The sequence below is a fragment of the Corapipo altera genome, unplaced genomic scaffold, assembly GCF_003945725.1.
Source record: "Corapipo altera isolate COAL_440 unplaced genomic scaffold, ASM394572v1 60, whole genome shotgun sequence".
Taxonomy (NCBI): Eukaryota; Metazoa; Chordata; class Aves; order Passeriformes; family Pipridae; genus Corapipo; species Corapipo altera.
In genome coordinates, this window is record NW_020884912.1 from 3744783 (window position 1) to 3769007 (window position 24225).

General features: G+C 44.6%; 2 protein-coding genes across 12 annotated transcripts in view; one reads left to right on the top strand and one right to left on the bottom strand.

Moving 5' to 3' along the window:
- ATXN1 (ataxin 1) overlaps positions 1-14222 on the top strand; it is a 164751-nt gene extending 150529 nt beyond the window's left edge. For all 7 annotated transcript variants that reach the window (XM_027654150.1, XM_027654152.1, XM_027654153.1 and 4 more), the window contains one exon: positions 5667-14222. In XM_027654150.1, the coding sequence (XP_027509951.1) occupies positions 5667-6197 (531 nt within the window). In that variant the 3' untranslated portion in view covers positions 6198-14222. The remainder of the gene's footprint in view (positions 1-5666) is intronic.
- A 646-nt stretch (positions 14223-14868) lies between these two features.
- The window catches only part of GMPR (guanosine monophosphate reductase), a 43673-nt gene continuing 34316 nt past the window's right edge, over positions 14869-24225 (bottom strand). For 2 of the 5 annotated variants that reach the window (XR_003529483.1, XM_027654158.1), the window contains 2 exons: positions 23389-23431; positions 19205-19318 (listed from right to left, as the gene is read on the bottom strand). Coding sequence is in view for 3 of the 5 variants with exons in the window: in XM_027654158.1 (XP_027509959.1) it covers positions 23428-23431 (4 nt within the window). In the remaining 2 variants the exon portion in view is untranslated. Of the gene's footprint in view, positions 19319-23388; positions 23432-24225 lie in introns of all 5 variants that reach the window. The other 3 variants (XM_027654159.1, XM_027654157.1, XR_003529484.1) reach the window with 2 other exon arrangements.

Here is a 24225-nt window from a genome sequence, read left to right on the forward strand (position 1 = left end):
GAGAGAGAGAGAGAGAGAGAGAGAGAGAGAGAGAGAGAGAGAGAGAGAGTTTCTGTGTGCTTGAAGTCTCTATGACCTCACCCTCAGCCTGTTGTGGCTCTGTGGAAGCATTCAGACTTATTTGCAGGTGTGCAGCAGTCATTACTTGTAGAAAATTGCCTTGAGTGAAGAAGGCTTAGTCTGCTCACTGAAAGAACAGTATTTAGTCACGCTGCTCTGAGCAGTGGCACTGTGGTGCTGCTGCACTGAATATATGTCTTGACTCCAGAGTGTTAGGGAGATATATCTGCATGTGTAGTGTAGCTTCACAAAGAATTTTATTACAATTAAGTTTCAGTTGCATACATTCTTTTGGAAGAAGAGAGCTTTTCAAGTGGTATTATCAAGGGAGTGTAAGTTGTAAAGAGTTACGTGCCATACAAAAATAGTGTTGTTATCATTAGCTTTGGCTCACTTACTCCTCCCAGGGATCTCTGGGAAGTCATTATAATATTGATGAATCCGTATTTTCAGACTCTGAGCAAACATTAGCTAATTTTCTCACCAATTGAAGGACAGAGGTAGGAGGTTATTTTCAGCTGAGCATGTACAGCTGTAATGTAAACAGGGAGGCACCATGCAGCTGCTGTTGTATGGTATCAGTGCAAGGCTGCAGCTGCCCCTGCCCAGCACGCCACTGAGGCAGAAAGAGGTCGTCCTCCCTCCTTTCCCAGTCCTCCAGTCACCTGGCAAATCCAACCCTTTCCCGGGTATGAAAACCTAGAGGAAAATTAACCCACCTAAAGGCCTTAATAACTGAACTAACTGGCCCTAGAGGGATGCTAGGTTTCCATTTCACAGCATCCCAGCTCTGGATTAGGAAGAAGTCAAGTAAGTATCAGCTGGCCAGAACCTAAAGTTCAGCTGTTACTCCTCTGTATTTAAGCTGCCTAAAAGAGAAGACCAGTGGATCTACATCTCTTTGCAATTCCACATGTTATTATTGTAATAAGACTTTCATCATTATTATCTGTCCTTTCTTTGGCTGCCAGGAGCAAGCAGAGGCCGGTAATTCACCCCCATTGATATTAAGGTCAAAACACACAGGCAATGAAAAATAAGTTCTCTGAAATGCTGCATTTCAGTTCCTAATCATTCCTAAAATATAGTTTAAAAAGAAAATATGAACATGCAGTTCTTAATTTTCCTTTTTTAAAAAAAAACAGGATCATAACCTCTAGAGATCAAAAACTCCTATTAGAGCATGTAGTTAGTAGCTCTAACTAGTCTGGTTTACTTTAGTGTATATTTTTTTAGACTGTCATAGTTTAGTTATCCCCTTACATCCCCGCATGCCCACAAACCAATTACTTTTTCTTTGAGCTCTTTTTTTCATTATCTTTGGCACTGTAACAGCACAGAAAGAGAGATGTTGACTCGGTTCTCTGCTGCAGATGGACATCTTTCCCAGCCTTCTCATCATGTGATCTCTGTGTTCCCTGGTCATGGGACAGTAAGTCCTTGTGTCTCCAAGTGATGAGGTGGCTGTGGTCTGTCTTCAGATGCATGTTACTGAATTCTGGGAGTGCATGTTACTGAATTCTGGGAGTGCAGCAGATGATAAAGCTCATGTGATAAAGTTGACAGCCCGTGGCCTTCTGGACAAGAGGTGGCTTCTCTTGAGAAATGATGGGATTGTGTGACTGTGGAGAGCAGTAGCCCCCAACACTGAAGCCCTGACTGCCTTTGTTACAGTAACAGTGTACTGAAGCAGGGCTAGGTGCAGCTCTGGGGGGATGCTCAGTCAGACCAGGTGTCATGGCAAGTGGTTCCTGTGGCACGAGGTGCTGCCCACAGCCCCATGAATCTCTCACAAGAAATCCGCTCTTGTGAAGGCAGTGGAAGTTTTTTTGGGGGTGGGGGGAACATTAGCAGTCCCACAGTTTCTGAATAGGGGAGGCCGTGTGGGAGCATGGCACTGCAGAGACTTTTCTATATGAGAAGGAGAGCTTCTATTCCATGGAACTGCCCAGTTGTTTTTTGGGCCTGAGGAGTCTTTCAGCACCCACAGCAGAGCCTTCAGCAGAGAGCTCTGCTGCTTAATTGCACATTGTTTCCAGAACCGCTTCCTTCTCTTTGTTTCCAGCCTGCCACTCCTAGTTTCATCACATTTTAATAATATTATGGAGAAAAACACTTAATTGGAAAATGTACGTTTATATTTATTAAAATACAGTTCACATGAAACACTTTCATTAGGCACTTTTTGCTTTAGTGCTTGTTATTTTGATTGCATCAGTGAGACCCAAGACTAAAGTTGTTGGTGTTTCTAAATGATGAGAAGGGTATTTTCTGGGCATTAGATCTTACAGCTCCTAGCTGTCTGAATTGCCTGCCTTGCCTACTGAGTTTGACTGAGAAATAAAGTTATAAAAGGTTATAGAAAGTTTCAGATATTCAGTGGCTGCTGTAGAAGAGTTTCGGGTGTTTTCACTAGTCAGTGTTAAAAACTAGAAATATAAATGTAGCTTGCAGTAGAGTCTCAGTGTACTTCAAGAAAGACCAATATGTTGGTTTCTTGCTTTATCATCTTAGTAGTGGGTAAACAAGTTCCAAATGTCTTTCTCTCCTACTATAACCATGACAAGATATTGGGGGAGGAAGCTTTTAAAATTATTTTTTTGTGTTTTAATGCAATGGTCAGAAAAAAATTATGTGGGGGTGTTTTTACTGAAATGTCACACTTTAAAGGTCCTTGACTACTATAGCTTGTAGAGAATGGTTACTTCAAATCCCTCATTAGCTGAATCCAGAAGCAACCAGATAAAACAGGACTTGATAATCCATGAGGGAGCCCATTTCAAATCAGTCGTGGTACATGCACACCGTGACCAGATCATGGAGATTCTGGCATTTCATTTTTATTTTTATTGTGTTATTCATGATCATCACCAATTTGTTTCGGTGATTGACAGTTCAGGCAAGTGTTTTGGATGTTACATTAAAAAAACCCCAAAGCATGATGTTGTGGTACGGTGGAAGTGTGTTCACATCAAGAGGAACTTGGGTGTCGATGAGGAACATCAAGAGGAACTTGTGTGTTGGTGAGGGTGATGCACACAAGCATGTATGATTCCCACAGATACAAATAGCTTTTAACAAGGACAGGAAAGTAGAAAAAGAAAGAAAAAACAATGCAGCAGGTAGGAGGGAAGGAAGAAAGAAAGAGGAGAGAAATAGCAATATAAAGGAGAATCTGGTGTCCACCAGATAATCCATGCCTGGAGAAAAGCCTACAGCTCTTGTGCAGACAGAAGTTTCCATGTAAGTCCACGTGACATGCTGGATACTCACTACCTCTCCAAGTTAGACCCCGACCAGACTGAGATGCATATATATATGAAATAGGATCCCAAACTCTGGCCAAATATTTCTGCAAATCCTGATGCTCAAGTGTTTCTATCCAGCATCACAAAGAGATGGGGTTTTCAGGATTACCTCTCCCACTTCCTCCATAATTCAAAGTTTAAACCAGGCCTATAGTCAGGTCCCTTTTCACTGTTGCCACGTGCATAGCTGGTTGTTGTCAAACAGGTCTGGTCAGAAAAGGTTTAATATGCTTAAATTTGACGCCGTGTGGGGTATCTTGGACCTCTAAACTGCTCCTTCTGAAATTCCTTCTACATTGGCTTACTATTTTGGGCAGGTGGAGTGGTAGGATAATAGATGCACTGTTGTTTGTTGGCCTAGTTGCAGAAGTACATAGCATATATTTATAGACTTGATAAGGTTTTTTTCCAACAGAATCAGCCATCTTATAAACTGCAGTTGGCTGCTGGTGCATGCATATGGTATGGGCTTAACCAGTCAAAGGCACCATCAACATCCAATGGGAATCATTGATTTCCTGTTTCTGCAACCTCTGTCTCTGAGCTGTAGAACATCCCTGATCAAGATTTCCTGCCCAAAAGGGCTGTGGAGCTGGTGGGCTGTGAGGGGGCCTACCTTGGACCCTGCTTGGAGGGCACCTCCGAGGGTAGCAGCACTAGCAGGGAAATGGCAGGGCTGCTGGGTGATGTACTGTCAGAGTCCAGCCTCTTCTGTGAGACAGGCCATGCAACTTCGTCCCAGGGTTCACACTTAATATTATGAACAGATGTGTTGGGACACTGGAGTGCAGTGTGCATCTCCGGCTGCTTCTATTCCTTCATGTTGAAAAGTATTTTTAACGATACAAAGCCATGCTGGGTATGACAGCATTACTCATTTCCAAAGGTTAGAGGTGGTTTCACAAGCCTTGTGTGATGTTCCTTTTAAGTGAGTCCACGATCCTGGAGAGGGAAGGGTCTCCAGGCAGCTGGTATACTACACGCCTCCTGAATTGCTCAGAAATGGGGTGAGCACGTGTATTCAGGTGTTTTTGTGCCCTTTTGCCCCTACCAAATAAGGGTTATAGAATCCAAGTGGCATTCTGCCCCCATGCCTGAGAAGAGCTCCAGGGGACATGAGGCCCTTGGGAGCAGAGCAGGGGATATCTGTTGTCAGCATAAGCCACCCTCTTACAGTTGCAGACCTCATTGGTGTTACACACAGCAGTTAAAAATGTGCCAAATTTTAAAGAAGTATTAGTCAGAATTTCCTGCCCTCTTTGCAGTGTGCTGAGGGTGTGGGTTCAGCCCTGTGGGTTGTGAATCACATGAGCCCACATGAAGTGTTTGAGCCTAGAGATGCAGCACCACACACACGTAAGTGCTGGACTGCTGCCATATGCAAAGATAAGTTAGTATTTAGGTGTTTCATCACATTGGGACCTCAAGGCCCAGCACTTGCAAGGTCAGGGAGGAGTGGGCACCTCTTATTGGTCTGTTTTGGCTATGGCAGCTCCTTGTAAGATGGTTAGATAGGATTCCTAACTGGATGTGTTTTTTAAAGTGGGGAAAAGGGGACACAGTGCAGAAAAGGAGACACAGTGCAGGAACTGGAGGAGGAGGAGAGATGATCCTCTCCCTGAGGGAGTGCAGGAGGTGAACTCAGCTGCAGAGTGGAAGACCAGATGTGAGAAGGGAAGAAACTGGACTGGTAACAGGACTGCTCAGGGAAGGCAGGTTCATGCTGGCTGCTCTTATAGCTACAACTCTGTCCATACTCACAGCCTTCTCCTGGAACTCAGCGTGTCTTCAGCTATTTCACACTGGTAAGTGTATGCTTGCTCGGGCAGAGGTGAGGATGAAACTCCTGTGATCGTTTAGGAAATCATGTGTCAGAACTAAGAGCTTCCCTTGAGCCATCCTCTGGTTGGAAAGGATCTTTAGATTTGGATTACAGGCTCTAGGTACCACAAAGGGATGGTGGGGAACAGTTTGCCAGACACCAAAGCTGTTTTGCCTCTTACACCTCTCTGAGTGTCTGGATAAATGTAAAGCTTGATTCCCACTGAGGTCTTGTGTTAAGAAACGCTGAGCTCAGAGAAACCATTAACACTCGTGTGACAAGGACAGGCCTGAAGTCTGGTGGCCAATGTACTGATTTTGGAGAAACAGAGCAGCACCTTTGCAATTCCAGCTTTATCCCTCTCCCCTGTGGCAAGCACTGCCTGCTGTGCACATGTGTGAGGGCACATGGGTTGATCTCACGCTTTCCCCTCTTTCTCCCTCTATCTCCCTCTGTTGTCCCCTCTTTTTCTGCAGGTCAGCGTGGAAGTCTTGGTAGAATACCCTTTTTTTGTATTTGGACAAGGCTGGTCATCCTGCTGCCCTGAGAGAACCAGCCAGCTCTTTGATTTGCCATGCTCCAAACTCTCGGTGGGGGACGTCTGCATATCGCTCACGCTCAAGAACCTGAAGAATGGCTCTATTAAAAAGGGCCAGCCCATGGACTCAGCTAGTATCTTGCTGAAGCATTCAAAGAATGACAGTCTAGCTGGAAGTAGACACAGGTATGCGGAGCAGGAAAACGGGATTAATCAGGGAAGCGCACAGATGTTAGCTGAGAATGGTGAACTGAAGTTTCCGGACAAAATAGGATTGCCTGCAGCACCTTTGCTCACCAAAACAGAACCCAGCAAGCCCCCGGCAACGAGGAAGAGGAGGTGGTCAGCCCCCGAAACACGAAAACTAGAGAAATCAGAAGAGGAGCCACCTTTGACTCTTCCCAAGCCTTCTTTTATTCCTCAGGAGGTTAAGATTTGCATTGAAGGTCGATCCAACGTAGGAAAGTAAAAGTTGTTTGGGGAAAGGAAATTAGGCTATCCCTTGTCATTTTTATCCAGATTACTGTACTGTAGACTAAATAACCCAGTATTTACATGTTATCATCTTATTTTAGGTTTATGTTATAACCTTGTTGTTATAGTTGCAGCTGGTATTATGCAGGAGACTGGTGCATATGTTTTTCCACAAGTGTTTGTCAGTGACTAGGTTTATCGAAAGCTACGGAAGGGGCAGTATCTGCTTCACACACCCTTAGTGGAAATGAATGTGTTGTCATGGCTCCTGTTTTCTAACACCTCGTGTAGGACAGGGTCCAGCTGTGATTTTGTTTTCTTTTTGTCGCTGTTTTTTTGTGTTTGGTTTTTGTTTGTTTGTTTGTTTTGTTGTTTTGGTTCCTGTTCTAGTCTTTTTGGGGGGGGGTGGGAGGTGAGGAGAAGGGAACTGTAGCAGAGGTGTATGTCACACGTGGGGTGCATGCGTGCGTGTGTGTATGTGTGTGTGGGTGGGTGCATGCTAACCTCGAGGCGGGACAGCCGCTCTGTGGAGGGTTGGTGAAGAGATTTCCTCACCCCAGGTGGTGAACACAACCCATGGGTGTTACTGAAAAGGATCGGACAGTCTCTGATGTTTTCAACAACAAGCCAACTCTTACTCAAGGCTCTACTATATATATATATATATATATATTTGTGTGTGTGTATATGTATATATATATTTTTCCCCCCATGGGGTCTGACTGCACTGATTTTTATTCCTAAAGCAACTGCCACACCACATTTCCTTTCTGCTTGCTAGTGCAGTTCCATTGCCCAGAGTCAGCAGACGGGGAGGCTGTACGGACTCTTGCACCGGTCGCTCTGCAAGTTTTTCCTTCATGGCGGTGGGGGTGGTGGGTGGGTGCGTGCGTGTGTCGTGGGTGCGTGTGGGTGTGCACGAGGAGGCCTCTGGCTCTGTGGATGTGCCTGGCTCAGGCTCACTTCTGTTTCTGTGCAGTGTTAGACAAATCGACCGGGTTACGCCATTGACATTTGCTTCCACAAGGTAGACGCATACTGCCCCTTTGAGATCACAGGCATCCATTGTTTGCAGTTAGGTTGCAAATCTTTGTCTTTAACTCTAGTACTGGTTTTAGTTCATGGTTATGGACAACTGGTGCCACTTTTTTCAAATTGCGGTGTGACACAGGAATCCGCTGTTGAAGATGAACCTAGAATGTCTTTAAGCACTTAAAATGCTGTTCACACTTTATTGCTGAGCATCCTGGTCTAACACTCAGTATGTACTGTATATCACTTTAATCTGCTCGGAAAGCAACAACAACAAACAAACAAATCTCTTCAACACTGTAACTACATGCAACTATGTAAAGTTTTCTCACAGGCAAGATGCTGAAAGTTTTAATGTGGTTTCAAAGGGATGAATGTGAATTATTGAATTAGTATGTGACAGTCATTGTCCACAAAGGACTACTTAATAGGAGGCACTTTTTAAACTTTAATGCTTGAGAAAGAGTTAAAGGCATATGCGAGCTGACATAATAAAAAAAAAAATAAGAGGAAGGAAAAAGGAAAGAGGAAAAAAAATCATTGTCCAGTGTTTTTGAAAAAGATGGACTTTAAAGAATCTTGCAATTTGCACATCTTGAGTTTATCATTTGTGTGGTATTCCTGCAGTTTTTACCTAATAATGTTGTGGGGAGGGGGGGTCTGAAAGAGCATAAACAAATGTAGCAATTACTCACTAACCTGCCTATGCTTTAGGCCATTTCATAGGGTTATGTTCCTTTCAGAGTTCATTTTTGATCTTTCTACCGTATCTGCCACACAGAACCAGGTCCTACCGGGACACCTCTGAGAATTTTTCTTCAGACTTGCTGAGAGAGTTTTCCACAAAAAACATTTCTATAAGTAAGCAAGGTGTTTGTTTGTTTTGAAAACAAACCTATTGTTATTTTATTATTATTTGTTATTTTAATTGCATCATTTTCCATTGGAAAGGCGACATTTCAAGAGTTTGGTACAAACCAAGTAGGAGGGGGGGATTCATGCTGTTCAGTCTTTTCTTTCCCCAGGTAGGGCCGGATCCTTTGAGGTGCTGTGCACCCAACCTCCTGCACGAGCCTCGGGGAGGTGCAAGTATGAAGTACATTGGGGCTGAGCGCTAAAGCCTGTTGCTGCCTCTAGAAAGATCCCACTGATTTCACTGGGATTGCGCTTGGGCCCTCCGTGAGCAAGCATTTGTGTCGTCGTTTTTGGTTGGCGAGTTCGCATCCTTCAGGTAGTTTTGAAGAAGCTGTACTCATAGGGAGAAAAGGAAATAAAAGTGCAGTAACCTAAACTGAAAAAAAAAATTATTTAAAATCTTGTTTTCCCTCTCCCCTAAAATACAGTGCTTTTCTTTAAAAGAAGAAATGTTAACCCCATACCCCAGCTTTGACTCTTGTTACTTGTTACTTGAAATTTAGCTCACACCAGACCTAATTGTTTTTATACCATATTCTGGGGTGCACCAAAAAGTTGAAATACTTTTAAAATAGCTTGAAACGTTTTTTGAATTTCCTTGAATTTTATTAACCTCTCGGCGGGCTACCAAATAGCTGAGTGGGTTTCTTCTCACAATCACACAGCTTAGTTAGTGCTTATTTGTTAATATTTCTGCTCAGAGAAGTTGCTTAATCTTCCATATACTCTGCTCAGGGCACTTGCAATTTATTGTTTCGTTTTGTTTCCTGTTTTGTTTTTAAGCTTTGGTGGTAAAGGAAGAAAAAGAATTACAGATTTTAGTTCACAGTTGTACCACTATTTCTGTACTTCACGTGTACTTGGAAAAAAAAGAAATCTCAAGAAAACCATACACATACACATTTGTGTTTAATAAGGAAGCAGGGGCTATTAAACTGACTGGATCTATTCAACTAACACTAAAAAAAAAAAAATAAATACATTTGGAGCAATAGGAATGTATTAGTTCTGTGCTTGTATTTCAGACTGAGGAATTCTGAAATAACTGGTTCTTTCCAAACAATTGTCCCTTTCCATGCTTTGGCTTTTTAGGATGTGCAATACTTTACGTGCCAACTTAGACTCACCCGTGTGGTGTTAGCTAGATCTCATACCAACTTCTGATTTCCCCTGGTTTTTTTTCTCTGTTGAATTCTTTTTCTATCTTTTTTTTCCCCCTATTAATAACTCCCTGTCCTCCCCCCTCAGAAAAACCCCCAAACATACTAAGGGTAAAAGATCCCTTGCCCCAAGAAACACGAACCCTTTCTGTGTTTGATGTTTAAAAAGATCCAGGAAGAAAAAAAAAGTAAAAAAAAAAAGATATATTCATGTCTACATGACATCCAGGCAGAGAGTAGCACTAAACCATATGGTCGAGTGCCGCCCTCTGCCTGGACAACACGCAGACAAGAGCTGGCTCCCACTAGGGAGAGGAAAGTCCTCCTGGGGCCCAAGTTCTTTGCAAGGTGGGGCTTTGCCTCTCTCCCTCCGGCACTGAGCATCCTTTGCAACAAGTCCCCAGGCCCAGGAAGTGCCGTCGATCCTTGGGGAAACTGCAAAATACCACCGGCAAGCAAAGGAATGCTGAGGGGAAGCCGAAGGAGGAAGCTCAGCCTCTGCTTCTGCGTGGCAGCCGCTTTGCAATAGTAACTAACAGTAGTTTTCTTTTTGTCTGGTTTTTTCTATCTTTTTGTAGCAGGCCTGTTTAGTTTACAACAAAACGCATACAATCACCAAGAAATTAGTCAGGGCAAAGAAAAATAAAACAAGAACCTCTTTATAGGGATTTCTAAAAAAATTATCTATCTGTCTTATCTATCTATCTAATCTATCTATATATCTATATATATAAAGTGACTGTTCCTTATAGCATTTAACTTAGGCATTGTTTCAGTTTGTCTAGGCCACATTGTGGGAAATTTGAGTTTGATGTCACTTACCTCGAGTCCTCTGGTCAAGACCCGAATTGGAGTCGCTGTTGACCTGTTTTACCATTTTGTATGTTGCCCTCAGGCTTGCTTTCCCTCGAAGACACAGATGTTGGGAGGAGGGGAGGGACACATGTTCCTTTTTTCATTCCTTTAATTCCTTCGTCCCACTGTCGCTTCGTTCAACCTGTCGTTCCTGTCATTTTCTCGGCATGGGGAAGTGACATCACTACTCTTGTTTCCCTTCAATCAAGGAACATTTAGAAACTTTTCACACCTTTTACTCAGGGATGGGGCTGGCGTATGTGTGGTACACTGATGTGACCAGAAGCAGCACTTTTACTGCTCCGGAGTAGGGATGTACAATGTTACAGACAAGTTTGGATTTCCTTCATCTCATGGTTTAAACTTTGTAGATCTCACTTGGATTGCAATACAAAAGCAGCAGGCTCAGCACGAACTGTAGCTGTTGGTTATTGTGAAAATACACTCTCTGCAGAGATTTATATCACTTTACAGTGTGTTGCCAGTAGTAAAAAGGAAATGCTGAAATTCTCTTAATTCTTGCAACTGCTAAAAAAAAAGGAAAAAAAAGCCTGTATCGTCAATATTTTTAAACACTAATAGTGTTATTTCAAAGAAGGGGGCTCTTGGTGCAATGCTCTGCGTGACCTGGGACCCGGTTCTGCAAACACTTACACATGTGCCCGTGGGAGGTCTGGGCTGGCCAGCAAAGGCTGCTCAGGACTTGCTGTAAAGCAGATGTATAAATCTTTGTGAAATTGAAGCATGGTTCAGTCAGGGCCAGATCCTGACCTTAATCAGGCAGCTGGAAAAATCTCGGGGTTCACCAGGGCAGAAGCCACGGGCGGGTGGAGGGGATTTGGCCTGTTGAAACACTTCTGCTGTCCCAGAAACTCGACAAATGGCAATATGGGGCATGCACTTGTACAAACAGTTTCTATTTCTTCCCTCCCCATCATCACAGGTAGTAGCAGAGTCCACTAGGGGCTCTGGCCAGTGCTGATGTGAAAAGCAAGGGGAATGCACCACCAGAGTGGAGGCAGTAATTTCCTTTCCTCTGGTTTGTCCAACCCTCCCACTCCCCCAAATCCCGTAATACATAGCAAAATGAGAATTTATTGATGCAGATATGCATACATGCACACAACCCCCCAGGCAGAAGTGTTTCTCTGCACACAAATAGAGCATGTGTGCATTTTTTTTATGCATATGCCTACATGTTCACTTGATTCCCTGTCCTGAGGACAGCCTTGCTTTGTGTCCATAGGGAAATTCCAAACACGTTGCACACCTCTACTCCAGAGTTCAATTTCTTTTACATAGACGACCTCGCTTCAGATGTGTTACCTTTACTGATAGGATCTTTTCTTGTAGCACTATACCTTGTGGGAATATTTTTTGATGTAAACCTAATTTGAGAAGCTTATTAAAAATAGAAACTTTTTTTGAAGCACTCACATTGAGGAGTACAGGTAATGTTTTAAAAAATTGCACAAAAGAAAAATGAATGTTGGAATGATTCATTCAGTGTTTGAAAAAGAGATGGCTCTGTTTGAACAGTGAGTTTCATACCTTGTTTGTAAAAAAAAAAAGTTTTTAAATACAAAAGCAGAGAAAGGTTGAAAGTTACATGTTTTTTGTATATAGCAAATGTCATGTCTAGATGATCTGATTTGTATTGGCTCTGGCCAGGAAGAATTATTACTTCAAAGGCTCTTAAAGAACAACTGTGCTTAATTTTCTGTTTGTATTACATGGGTCCCATTTCTGGGGAATGGAGTCAATGCTTCACACTGTTTATTCCTGTGCTGAAAATACACCTTGGAGCAGCAATTGTTGAGTGCAGCTACCAGGCACTTCAAAGGGTGGCTACTGTGCAAAACTAGAGTCTCACTCTCCAGTTGTATTTTGGCTTTAAGTCTCTTCCACCTGTGCCAAGGGACCCCTTGGCAGCCCAGAGGTCAAGGCTGTTTTTGAGGGAGGCCTTGGCTGTGTCCGTAGCAGGCATGGCCAGGCCAGCCCTTGGGTGGAGAGCTGTTGCTAGCTGAGCACGACCTGTGTAGTTTCCACCTGGAGCCTCTTGGTCCCATTTTTTTCCTCTTTCTGGGGATGCTGTTCCATGTTTTTTTCAGCACTTCCTGTTCCAGATGAAATCCAAAGAGTATAACCCTGAATGAGAAGTGCTTGTAACAAGGGATCCTAGCCCAGCGCTAGCAGCAGAGTGGTACCCGAGGCGACCTGGCCTTCCAGCCCCTGTCACTGCCCCTCTCCCCCACCACTGCTGTCAGAGCCGCCGGGAGCAGTTGGTCACACAGAGCATGTTTCCAGTGATGGTCTTGACTGATGGCAAGACTGATGTTTTTCAGAAGCCAAAAGGAAAGGATCCTGAAGCAGTTTCTGAGAAGGGGGTCCTTTTCCTGTCCAAAGAATGAGCTGGGTATCTGGGAGCCGGTGGCAGGGCGGAGCGGGCAAAGTTTCAGGCTGCTCCTGTCCCCCTCCCTGGAGGTAACCCAAGCTTCAGCTCCCGCAGGCACATGGGGCAGAAATGCTCGCCCTGTACAAGTGACTGCTGGGTGCTCAGAAACCAGCCCCAGCTGTGTTACGGTGAAGTGCATTCAGCCAACAGGTAGTATTTATACAATAACAGTCTCTAAGGTTTCTGTAGTTTTTTTTCTTGTTGTTAGATGAAAGGACTCAAGTCTTCCACTGAGGATTTTATGGAGGCTTCATCCAAGGTTGTTAATTTTCTGTTAGTTTCTATTTTGAGCAATTAAAGCTCCTGTGCCCTTTCCCTTGACCACGCAGTAGGTATGCATTGGAAGTGTTGTTTGCAGCGAGTGCAAGTCACTCGTTGAAGCTGTCGTTGATGTACTGTGGGATTGCTGATGGGCAGAAACTTCAGGGCCCAGATCCTCGGCCAGGGTGGAGCTGGGTTGGGACCACCAGCTTCTTTGGGCAGCACTGCTTCTGCCCCTTCCCACCTGGTGGTGAGGGGATTCCACCCTGGTGTTTGCTTTAAAAATCCAGGACCCAGGTACTCTCCTTTGAACACGCTCTGCAGAATTCTTGTCCCAGTCCATCGGGTTTGGATCTGGGCAGCTGAGGGAAAAACGGGCCAGGGGCAGCTGTGAGTGGCTCAGTCTGTGTCTTCAGCCTGGCCACTGGGCTGGATGCTTCGCGAAATTACTAATCTGTTAAGGCATAGATACAATTCTTCACGACAGTCAGCTAATGTTGAAACTCACTAATGTATGTATTTGCTCCTTTTTTTTTTTTTTTTTTTAAATATATTAACTTGTTGAACACTGTTCTTTTCACAGTGTTACAAAAGTGGGGGAGGGGGAATTTCCCAACCTTTTTCAGTTCGGGTGAGCTACTGAAAATCATTTTGTACTAGCTATGTCACCGCTCCCGGCAGCAGCTGGTGGTGGCACTTGGCCGTGCCGGAGTCAGGTCCAGTCATTCTACAGCAGTAGTTTTTAAAGTAATTTTTTTTTTTTTCAATTGTCTGGTATTACTAATGAGGGTTGTTGCAAATCACACTTCCAGTGTAGTTCCTAATGTAGGCCCAGTAAAAGGGATATTGCAGCTTTGTGTTGGGGAGAAATTGAGCTGACATGGCCAGTACAAAGGAGAAATAGGGAGGGAATAACGTTTTGCACCTTATTGAAAAGAGGAGAAGATTTTAAGTGCATACAGACATAGATAAGAGCTTTTATCGTGACAGGAGAACTTTTTTCCATATGCGTGCATACTCTCTGTAATTCCAGTGTAAAATATTGTACTTGCACTAGCTTTTTTAAAACAAATATTAAAAAAAATGGAAGAATTCATATTCTATTTTCTAATGGTGGTGTGTCTATTTGTAGGATACACTCGCGTCTGTTTATTGAATTTTATGGTCCCTTTCTTTGATGGTGCTTGCAGGTTTTCTAGGTAGAAATTATTTCATTATTATAATAAAACAATGTTTGATTCAAAATTTGAACAAAATTGTTTTAAAGAAATTGTCTGTATACCAGTACAAGTTTATTGTTTCAGTATACTCGTACTAATAAAATAACAGTGCCAATTGCAAACGTGTGTTTTGTCTTTATGAGTTATGACTAAATGGGAGAGAGCTTTCCTAGGAACATAATTTGCCCAATTTAATTTCCCTCCCTCACCCTGTGCCCTGGCAATGCATTTGAGAGTGTTTATTCACGACAATGCCAAAACATGCAGGTACCCACCCATCCATGGTCATAAAACCCTCTGCAGACCATCAGAGTGAAGCTCTTTATTGCATAACAAAAACTTTCCATTTACAACTTCTGAACGGTTTGAATGATTGCGCAGTGCATGCCATCCCAGCAGGGCCAAGCAGGGCAGGGGAACACTGAATGCTCATCAGCTCTTTTTGGGAGATTATACAGAAGCATTTCACAGTTATCGCAGGCAACGCCAAGGACTTTTGGACTCTGATTTACTTATTTATTTATGAAAACTTCAACCAGTGTCAAAGAAATGCTGGGGAGGGCTCGCTTAAACATCTGGGTGACCACAAGTGAAGCGAAGGCTGCAGGGGGGTGGTCCATGGTCTGTTTAGGGGTATGGAGCTGTGCCAGCATCTAGCGGAGACATACTTTGACCCCTCTGTCCCCATCAGCTCCCATTCCACAGGGAAGGGCCAACCCTCTCCCACCTGCTGGATCTGACTGCTGTGGAAGGCAAACTGCTGTTCTGGGGCCTTGGTTTTTTTTTTTAGTTTTTGCCCCCTTCCCTCCCTTCATCACAAGACCAAATCTGGCACTGGTTGCAAAAGCGCTCCTGCCTCCCACAAAGAATTTCTGGTATAAAACTGGTATTAGCAACTAAACAGCACCATCCTCTAGGTGATGGATAGACACTGTACATACACTGGCAGCAAGCTGTGGCAGCAAGCTGTAGCAGCAGGTCTGTCAAGTGAGTGGAGTTCAATAGGTATAAAGTAGGAGTGCTTCGTTCAGAAAAGGTTTCAAACTCTCATTGTGTCCTTGACTAAGAACCGCCAGCCCCTGCCCTGACACAGTGGGGCTTGGCTGCTGTTTCTTCCTTATCCCCATTCTTTCTAGCCCCACTACTGACTAGCTGAAAGAAAGATACAGGCACATTTTGTATGAGAAAAGTTCCCCCAAATGTAAACAGAGGCATCTTCTGACCCTGCTTATGACACTCCATATTTACAAGGTGTTCCCATCCTACATTCAAACCCCACCATGCCCTAAGGGAGAAGATACCTGCACCAAGCCACAATCAAAGCCCCTGTCTCATGGTCAATGGGGGCTGACTGTTCCAATGAGCAGATGGGCATGTGTTTCTTTCACAGAATGGAGACCTGTGTGGCTTGTTTTGTACCTGTCGGGATGCTGGCTCAAGGCCCACTTCTCTAACAGCTGGTCCCACACCTACAAGGAGGGCTACATGTGCACTCCTCACAGCCATTACACAGTCACTGAGGTGTGAGCAAGGCTGCTGCTGTGCCAAGCCCTTCCTCCCCAAGGACAGTTGTGGCCAGGTTGTGTTCGCAGGAGCCCACCCTGCGAAAGATGCTGCAGGCAAGGCAGCTCCAGAGTAGGACTGGGAGCAGCAGAGCTGTTAGAGGTCTCTTTATATTTCAAGATGCCAGAGATGGACATACTCAGCAGGCATTGCTTTAATGATGCAATATTGCCCTTTTCAGCATCCCTGCTTGTAGGTCTTTGGTTTGTTAAACTAAATAATTGTGGAGCCAGTGGGCCATACCTCAACACTGCTCTTGGGTGCTCAACCATTGCCTGGCTGGGGGAAGCAGGTATGACCTTGGCCTACAGCACAGGCTACCACACTCACAGCATTCCTCTAGACAGGATGGATTTGGGGTGGTAGGGTTAGAGAGGACCTGGTTATGCAGAATCACTCAACATTAAGCATTATTAAGCGCTTACAAATTCCATTTCCCACAGAAGGACACCAAGTAACAAAGAACCCGGTTAGATGGGCAGGTGAGGTAGATCCACAAATGGCACAGGGCATTTGTCAGTGATCATGGTCTTGGCTCGGACCATCCTGCCAGGCATAGTGTGCCCCCAACTCCCTCTGCCTCAGTTCCTTGTGGGAGTGGCAGTGGGCTTGAGTAGGGTACAGGACCTAGGTCTAAGTGAAGATAAGGGCAACTACTGCAGCACAGAACTGGGTGTTAAAGGAGGACACTTTTTTTTTTTTTTCCCATTTTCCATCCTGAGAGCTGGACATGTACAGAGTCAATGGTGAGCGCTGACATAGTCGAGGGTTATCCCTGAACAAAACTCATACAATTGGGCAAGATGCAGACATGCCACCAGCTCAGCCATTCTGCAGCCCATTTCTCTCTCCTGCTCACTGTGAAGAGAGGAGAAAATGAAAGAAAATGTGCTGCTTATCAAAAGGATGGTAAGAGCTGCTATTCAGAAAACCAAATACCCCAAGTCAAAACTTTTATCAGTCACTATTCGTGGCATCAATGTTGTTCACAGCCTGAAGAATTTGGGGGACAACATAAAATTAGCCTGTCTCTCTCCTTTCCTATTAGTCACTGATCAGAGGTATGTGCAGGAAGGGAAGGAAAGCAGGTGCAAGAGTGGCCCCAGGGCAGGGGCTCCACATCTACCACACCCATGGAGAGGTAGCCAGCACCTGCCCTTTGGAAAAGAAACTGTTCTGAAGACATGTCATGAACCTGCTCAGTTTGGCGTGCATATGATCTTTTAAAAAAATGTTTACAAATATATATATATTTATATGCATATGTATTTCTTAAATCCACTTAGAAATGTAGCTAAAAAAAGTAGAAAAGCGCTAGTGAGAGTGGGCATGAGACCAGCAGAATGCTGCACTTCCCACATATGAAGGCACGAGTGTGGAGGCCCACCTGTGGTCAGGCCTGCACCGTGATGGTCTAACCCCACTCCTGAAGGAGATGTCTGCTGTCTTTTGTACCCTCTACCCTTTACATCACATCAATAAAGGAAGAGTGATGTCTTACAGCTGTACTGATGCAGAGAGGTCATACTGCCTGTACTCTGGGCTTAGTGCAGGTAAGAGCAGTATGTGGCTCATGGCGGCATTTATGGTAAAGAGGCCTGGCATCTTCTTAACATGATGCTTCCAGGCTGGAGTGAAGAGAGATCAGGGCCTGTATTCATAAGGCCTGCTTCTCTTCTGCATTCACATTTCTTTATGATACGTGAGCAGGACAAACAGTCCTTAAAGCCAGCACAAGCATAACCTGTGCTCACATCAAGGTCCTTATTCACCTCCAAAGCAGAGGAAGGGGTCATCCCACAACTAAGAAGTATGTCCTACATGTTAAATGGAAGACATTTAAAACACCAGGCAATTTAGAAGATATGCTGTGCTCTTTCTAATGTGCAGAACACAGTTCAAAATCACCAGGGATCGGCTTGTGGCCTAGATTTGCTCCAATTGGTCAATTGTACCAATCCTTTGTGCATGGCTTTTTGAGCAGTCCAGCGTATGAGTTTAATTCTTGAGTTTCTCTTTGCTATTCCTTTTTCTACAGATCACTTTTTTGCTTTTCAAAAGAAGCCTGCCACTTTCCACAGATGTCTACAGGAGGGGAAAGTAAGACTCTGAAGTACTGAAGTAACATCAGCCACATTATGATCTCAGCAGCAGTTGAAGGTAAGTGGCCAATCATTATGAATTCATTGGTGCTCACTTTTACACCATTTACCGTAACGAGATACTGTAGTATTCATGTGGATGCAACATGTATTTCCAAAGAAATTTCACTGTGATTTATCAATTAATGAGCAGGCCATTACACTTTACTGAAGTGTTACCCAGAGTCTTAAACATTCATTATTGCCTTTGGAGCAAATGCTTTAACTCTATTTCAGCCTGCCAGTGTCCTGCAATCAATCAGGCTGTTCTGCCAAAACCTCTTTTGCTTTCCATGGTGTCAAGGACTGCAAAGGAGTGGTACCAAATGACCAAGAGTCAATTTGATCTCTCTGGCCTCTTTCACCTGGCCACAGGCAATGCACAGCACAGCATTTGTACATCTTTGCTAAATGGATGTGAACAGGCAAGGAAACAGGGAGGGCTGCAAGAAAACCCCCCTTGGTGGGTTACAGTTGCCAAGTTTTAATGTCTTAAAAATCTGTCCACAGAGAGCAGGTAAAAGCAGAAACCCAGGTAATTCAGTAACTGCACTCAAGAAAAAGCAGGCAAGCTCTGAAAAGTGTTCTCCTGAATGATCTCCGCAGTGGGGACAGGGGGCCAGCACGGGTCTGCTACATTCAGCGCCAGCTTCTCTGAAGAGGCAAGTCCATTGAATAGGGAGATTTAAGTAAGAATAGCAATGCTAGCCCTGTGAACTGAGAATGAAAAGAGATCTGGCATTTTTACCATCACATTAAGAAGCCACCAGTAGCCAGGCCTCATCTACCTCTGACACTCTGCAGGCTGGCAGTTGTGCCACTAACACCCACTCTCTGGGCAGAACAAAGATTAACAGAATGTGATTTTTTATTTCTCCATGCAATTCCTTGCATCTTTTTCTCTCTCAGCCTGCAGTTTTTAGAGGGTGCACTGCCAGAAGTGGTGGTAGCTGACAGGTCAGTCTTAAAAAAGGGAATGTGTGAATGTCTGCGAGCATTAACAGCCACGTTTGTACAAGCCAATTCCTTGTTAATTGAGGTTTCATCAGCTATTTATCAGAGGGGGAAAAAACAGGTAAAGAAATGTTGATTAAAAAATAAGATAGGCACAACAATAAAAGATGAGGCTATTGCATTTTAAACCAATGGCACTGTGTTAATAGCATGCCCTTCCCCTTCCAAATCCCAGCCATAGCCTCTCCAATGGCTATGACTGTCATTCTGAGAGAGAGGAAAGTTTGCCACTAACATAACATGGAGGAGAAAGCAAAGGAAAACAGCAGCCCTTCCTGCTCCTTTCCCTCACCCCTCTCTCCAGCCCTGTAGTCTGAGGCTAAGAGAAGACCTGGCTGTGCTGCTGGGTGACCCGGATAAACGTTGTTCTCCTGCTCAGTTCCTTGAGTTTGGCAGCTCCCACGTAGGTGCAGGTGGAGCGCAGCCCCCCAAGGATGTCCAGGATGGTGTTTTCCACATCCCCTCTGTATGGTACCTCCACAGTTCTGCCCTCCGAAGCCCTGGAGAAGAGATCAGTTACTGCATTTATATCTGGATGCAAAACACGACACTGTGTTTACTGGAGCAATGTGGAGATTAATACTCTGCAAGCTACAGTTTACAAACGTGCCCCCAGCTTTACTGCTTGTTTGCCTGTTGCTGCTTGGTGCTCTCAAGCACTGAAATGCCTCAGCTCCACTCATCACCAACACTGGGAACAAGAAGCAGACAGATCTTGTAGATGTTCCAACATCCCAAGAGTTTATTTACAGATCTGCCCCTTCCTCACCTCTACCATCTGCCTGCAGGCAAGTGAAACTTCCAGCTTTATTTAAAGATAAATTTGACTGCAAGCTTGAGAGCTGCAAGCTTTAAAGTATAAGGAATGGCCAGGCTCGGGCCACTTAGGGACATGCTGGAGCTGGTTCTCAGCAGGCACCACTCAGCATGGCTCTACAGAGGCTTCATAGCCCCTGGGCTCTGTCCCACATCACTTATTAGACACAGATGGAAATGCTCTGGCTGTCTTCTATCAGTCCTGTTCTCCAGGGCCCAGAGATGGAATGGGAAACCTGTTACAGAAACCTGCTGCAGAGTTGTCCCCTGAAGCTAAATGGTGATCTAGCATAATTCAGAGCCAGGCAAAAAGGCCAGAAAAATAGCAGTGCTGTGAATACTGTCAAGTACTGGTGCATGCCAGCACTGACTGCACTGTTCCCAAAAGGCACATCTGAAGAGTTACACGATGGAAGAATCAGGCAAATAACTTTGACTCCTTCTCCTCCAGCTTTCTCCAGCCTCATGCTCAGCAATTCCTCCTCCAGCAGAGACTCCTAATCAGCAGCTAATCTCACTAGGCTTTAAAGCAAGCTTGTTCTGCATGGCACACCAGCTCCTCTGGAGATGTAGGCTTTGGAAAGGGAGCGTCTAAGACAAATGTGGAGAAAAAAGAGGACGCTCTCCTTCTGCCCTACAAATTGGAGGCAGAAATCATGGCAGGGATCTGTCATTGTTGTAAATGTGCCTTAATTTACTTCTTCCTTAAACAAGTTGTCTAGGGGATAGTGCAAGAAAGAAAGGGCACGCCTGTTTGGAGGCTCCATTTGTGAATCATTAACAATAGCAACAGCGGCTATGTGGAGGTACTTCAGCGTGAGCCTGGCTATATTTCATCCTGTTAGTTTAAATGTGAGGTCGCAGCCCTAGGGAGGCAATAAAGGAGAAGTGTTGATACACCATGTGAATAAAGAACCATGATTAATCTCCCTACATCTGATGAGTAATTGACTTCTTCTTGAAAACTCTTAAATAAACACTGCAGTAAGCAGCCAGTGGAAGACGGACATACTGCTGCCTTCTCACAGACTGCACAGGGCTCAGGGACGTGTGGTAGGGCCTGTGCTGGTGGGAGTTCCCAGGCTTTTATTTTCAGCTCCACTGCCAGCCAGAAAAGGGCTGACCCACAAAAGGACACAAAAGTAGTCATGCCACCATTCTTGGGTTTTGGCCATGCCCACCTCTTCAGTTGAATTTGGGAGGTTCAGCTCAGGCTACAGGGAGCTTCCTGTGAGATTCTGAGAGACAGTGCATGTCTGGGATTTGGGGAAACCAGTGCGAATCCTACCTACCAGATCCTGCCATTTGAAGAGCTCTGCATGCTGTACTGGGCAAGAAGTGCAGGGTCTACTGCATTCATGCATGACTGCCCATTCATTTCACACAAGAGAGGCCAATTAACTGATGTATGAATGCCCCATAAGTTCAAACATGAGGGCCCTGTTAATTCATGCTTGACCATCCTGTGGGGCATAAGTTGCAGGGTTTTGATAGCAGAGAGCTGATGGCAAACAAAGGCAGCCTCGGTTACTGCAGAGATGGGAACATTGCTCCCAACAGTGAGAACACTTGGCAATCCTCTTCTCAGTGCAAAATTACAGAAATGCAGGACATTTACAGCCACTACTCCTGAGAGATGTCCCTGCAGTAGCTATGGTGGTGTTAGGAAGATGGAGTTTGTGGGATGCCACTTTTGGCTTTGGAGACTAAAACCTACAAAAGTGGTGAACACCTAATGATACAGCCCCAAAGCTCTGACAGCTCAACACTTGCTACTGCTCCTCTAGCATCAGCTGATGAGTTGGTGGGATGTCCTGTTGATTAAGGGGCAACCTACAGATACTGTACTGGGGGAAGCATACTAGAAGAGAGATGTGAGATTAGATCCACAGGAAATGCTCAGGGTCCAGTTTTATGTTCATCCTTGAAAAAAAAAGTGTCATAGAGGACTGAAAAATCTCAGTGCTCCCACCCTACATGCTGGGAATAACAGATGTTCCAGCAGGAAAAGGAGGTGTATAGGACAGAAGTGGGGCAGAAATCCAGAGCTGTGAGTTAAGCAACTGCAAGCGCAGCAAAAAGGTCATAACTCAGTTACTGCTGTTACAGCTGTGGAGGAAAGCCCTGAGATCAAAGCTGTTTGGTGTGTTACCTTTCTCCCCAAATGGGGAAATGCCTATGCTGCTTGCATATCAACACTGTTCACTCCCCCTCCCCATTCTGAATGTAAATGAAGCCCTATAGCTACTGAGCTCAGGACCCTATTGGTACCTTCAACAGTGATGGTAATTTTTGCTTGTACACTCTTAATTGTCTGCTTCTCTATGCTAAGCACAGTAAATAACCTGAACACCCATTATGTTCTTGATTGGCTGTTTTGAAGAGTTAAGTCCTAACACTTGTAGCAAGTATTCAGATTATGATGAAACACTAACCCTGATAGTCTTGTCCTCAGGGATGAATGGGTGAAGTTTGTGATGAATATATATTCAAACTGTGTTAGCATTAACAGAATTACTGTTAATTACTCTAGTCCCCAGAAGAAAGGGCTTTGCAACACATAACATGTTGCCCAGACCGAGCTGATGAGTCCCTCATCTGGTTCCCAGGGAAGAGTGGGTGGAATTTTACCATGCGCATGCACACACTGTTGCACTATTAACTGCTGAAGCCTGGTCCAGGGATGTGGTCTGTATATATACAGATATATAACCAAACTGTGATGTTAATCTCTCTAGCACACTGGTCAGGATGGAGGAGAGACATTTTAGTAAGTGTGCTGCTACAGTATTAATCCCTACTATCTGATCCAAAGGAAGGAAGAGTGGAGTTTATAACTGATGTACACTAAGACTGTGATGATGTTGAAAGAGTTCATACTGGATTAACATTCTAAGAGTTCTTTGATATGTGCCTCGCAGAGGTGAGGAGTGATGTGTAGGCCATAAATTGCTGGGCTTGCTATGTTCTTGTGTGACTGCCAAATTAGTTCACGCATGAGCACTGAATAAATTAATGCATGAGTGCCCAATTAATTTATCCATGAATGCCCAATAATTTTTGCATAAGCATCCAATTAGTTCATGCATGCATGCCCAAATTATTTATACCCAAGCACCCTGCTAGTACATGCATGAGTGCCCAATATGCACGAGCACCCAGTTAATTTACACTAGCATCCACATGGGTGCTGTGTTGGGCATACACATTTCAGATGACAAGGGTTGCTGGTGCAGGAGAAGGCCACGGCCTCCATCATGCCAGTCACTGAGATGGTGCCACCTGGCTCCGAAAATGGTGCACGCCATTAAACTTTCTGCCAGTCAGGGGAGGACATGAGACATGACATCTCTGCTCGAGTGTATTTAAGAAACATGAGCAGCCACTGGGGGAGGAGACACAGCTGGACACACCTGAGGAGACATGCAGCTGGAGATGCACTCTCGAAAGGAACTGCTCCATTCCAAAGGTGTGCACTCCCGATGGGACTGTGGTCCCTGGGTGACCCATGCCAGAGCAGAGGACTGTGGCCTGCGGACAACTCACAGTGGAGCAGGTACAAAAAAGGGGAGTAGCAGATAGAAACCATTACACACAGGACCACAATGTTCTGTGCCACCCCTTTTCTCGCTGAAGGAGCTGAGACCGAGTGTGGCCTGTGGCAAAAGTAAGGGGAGGTGAGACATGGCAGGGCGAGGAGACAAGTCTGGCCTAAATGGAGTCTGAAAAAGGGGAAGGAAAGTTGTTTACTTACCAGTTCGGTTAATTACTCATCAGTGATTAGAAATTTGAGTTAGCTGGGATTAAATGAAAAAAAAGTAGAAAATCCCAAGTTAAAACTATTTTGCCAGCAACAAATGCCTGCACACAGGCCATGTGTGGATGTCCTGGCTTCTGCTGTGATAGAGATTATTTTCTTCCTAGTAGCTGGTACAGTGCTGTGTTCTGGATTTAGGATGACAATATAGTGATAACACACTGACGTTTTAGTTGTTGCTAAGCAGTGCTTATTCTAAGTCAAGGACTTTTCCTAACATCACCCCACCAGCAATGATGTGGGAGCCACAAGAAGCTGGGAGGAGACACAGCTGAGATAGTTCATCCAAACTGGCCAAGGGGATACTCCATACAATATGGCAATATGCTTAGTATATGAACTAGGGAGAAAGATGGCTGGGGCCACTGCTCAGGAACTGGCTGGGCATTGGTTAGCAAGTGGTGAGCAATTGTGTATTGCTTGGTTTGTGTGTTATTATTGTTGTTGTTATTATTATCCCTTCCTTCTTCTGTCCTACTAAACTGCCTTTATCTCAACTCATGAAAAAACTGGGGTTTTTTCCCAGTTCTCTCTCCCATCCCACTGGGGGGTGGAGTGAGCAAGTGGCTGTGTGGTGTTTACTGCCTGCCAGGTTAAACCAATGACAGTGGTTTACATCAACTGTCACAAAAGCTGGCACACTTGGCAGAGAGCTGCATAAGAACGTCAGCAGGAACTACTGAGGATTTTGCAGCTTTGACATGTCTCCCAGAGTCATGACCCAAAACTAACCCCTTCTCAGAAAGCAAGGAGGAGACAGAGCAATTGAGGGTC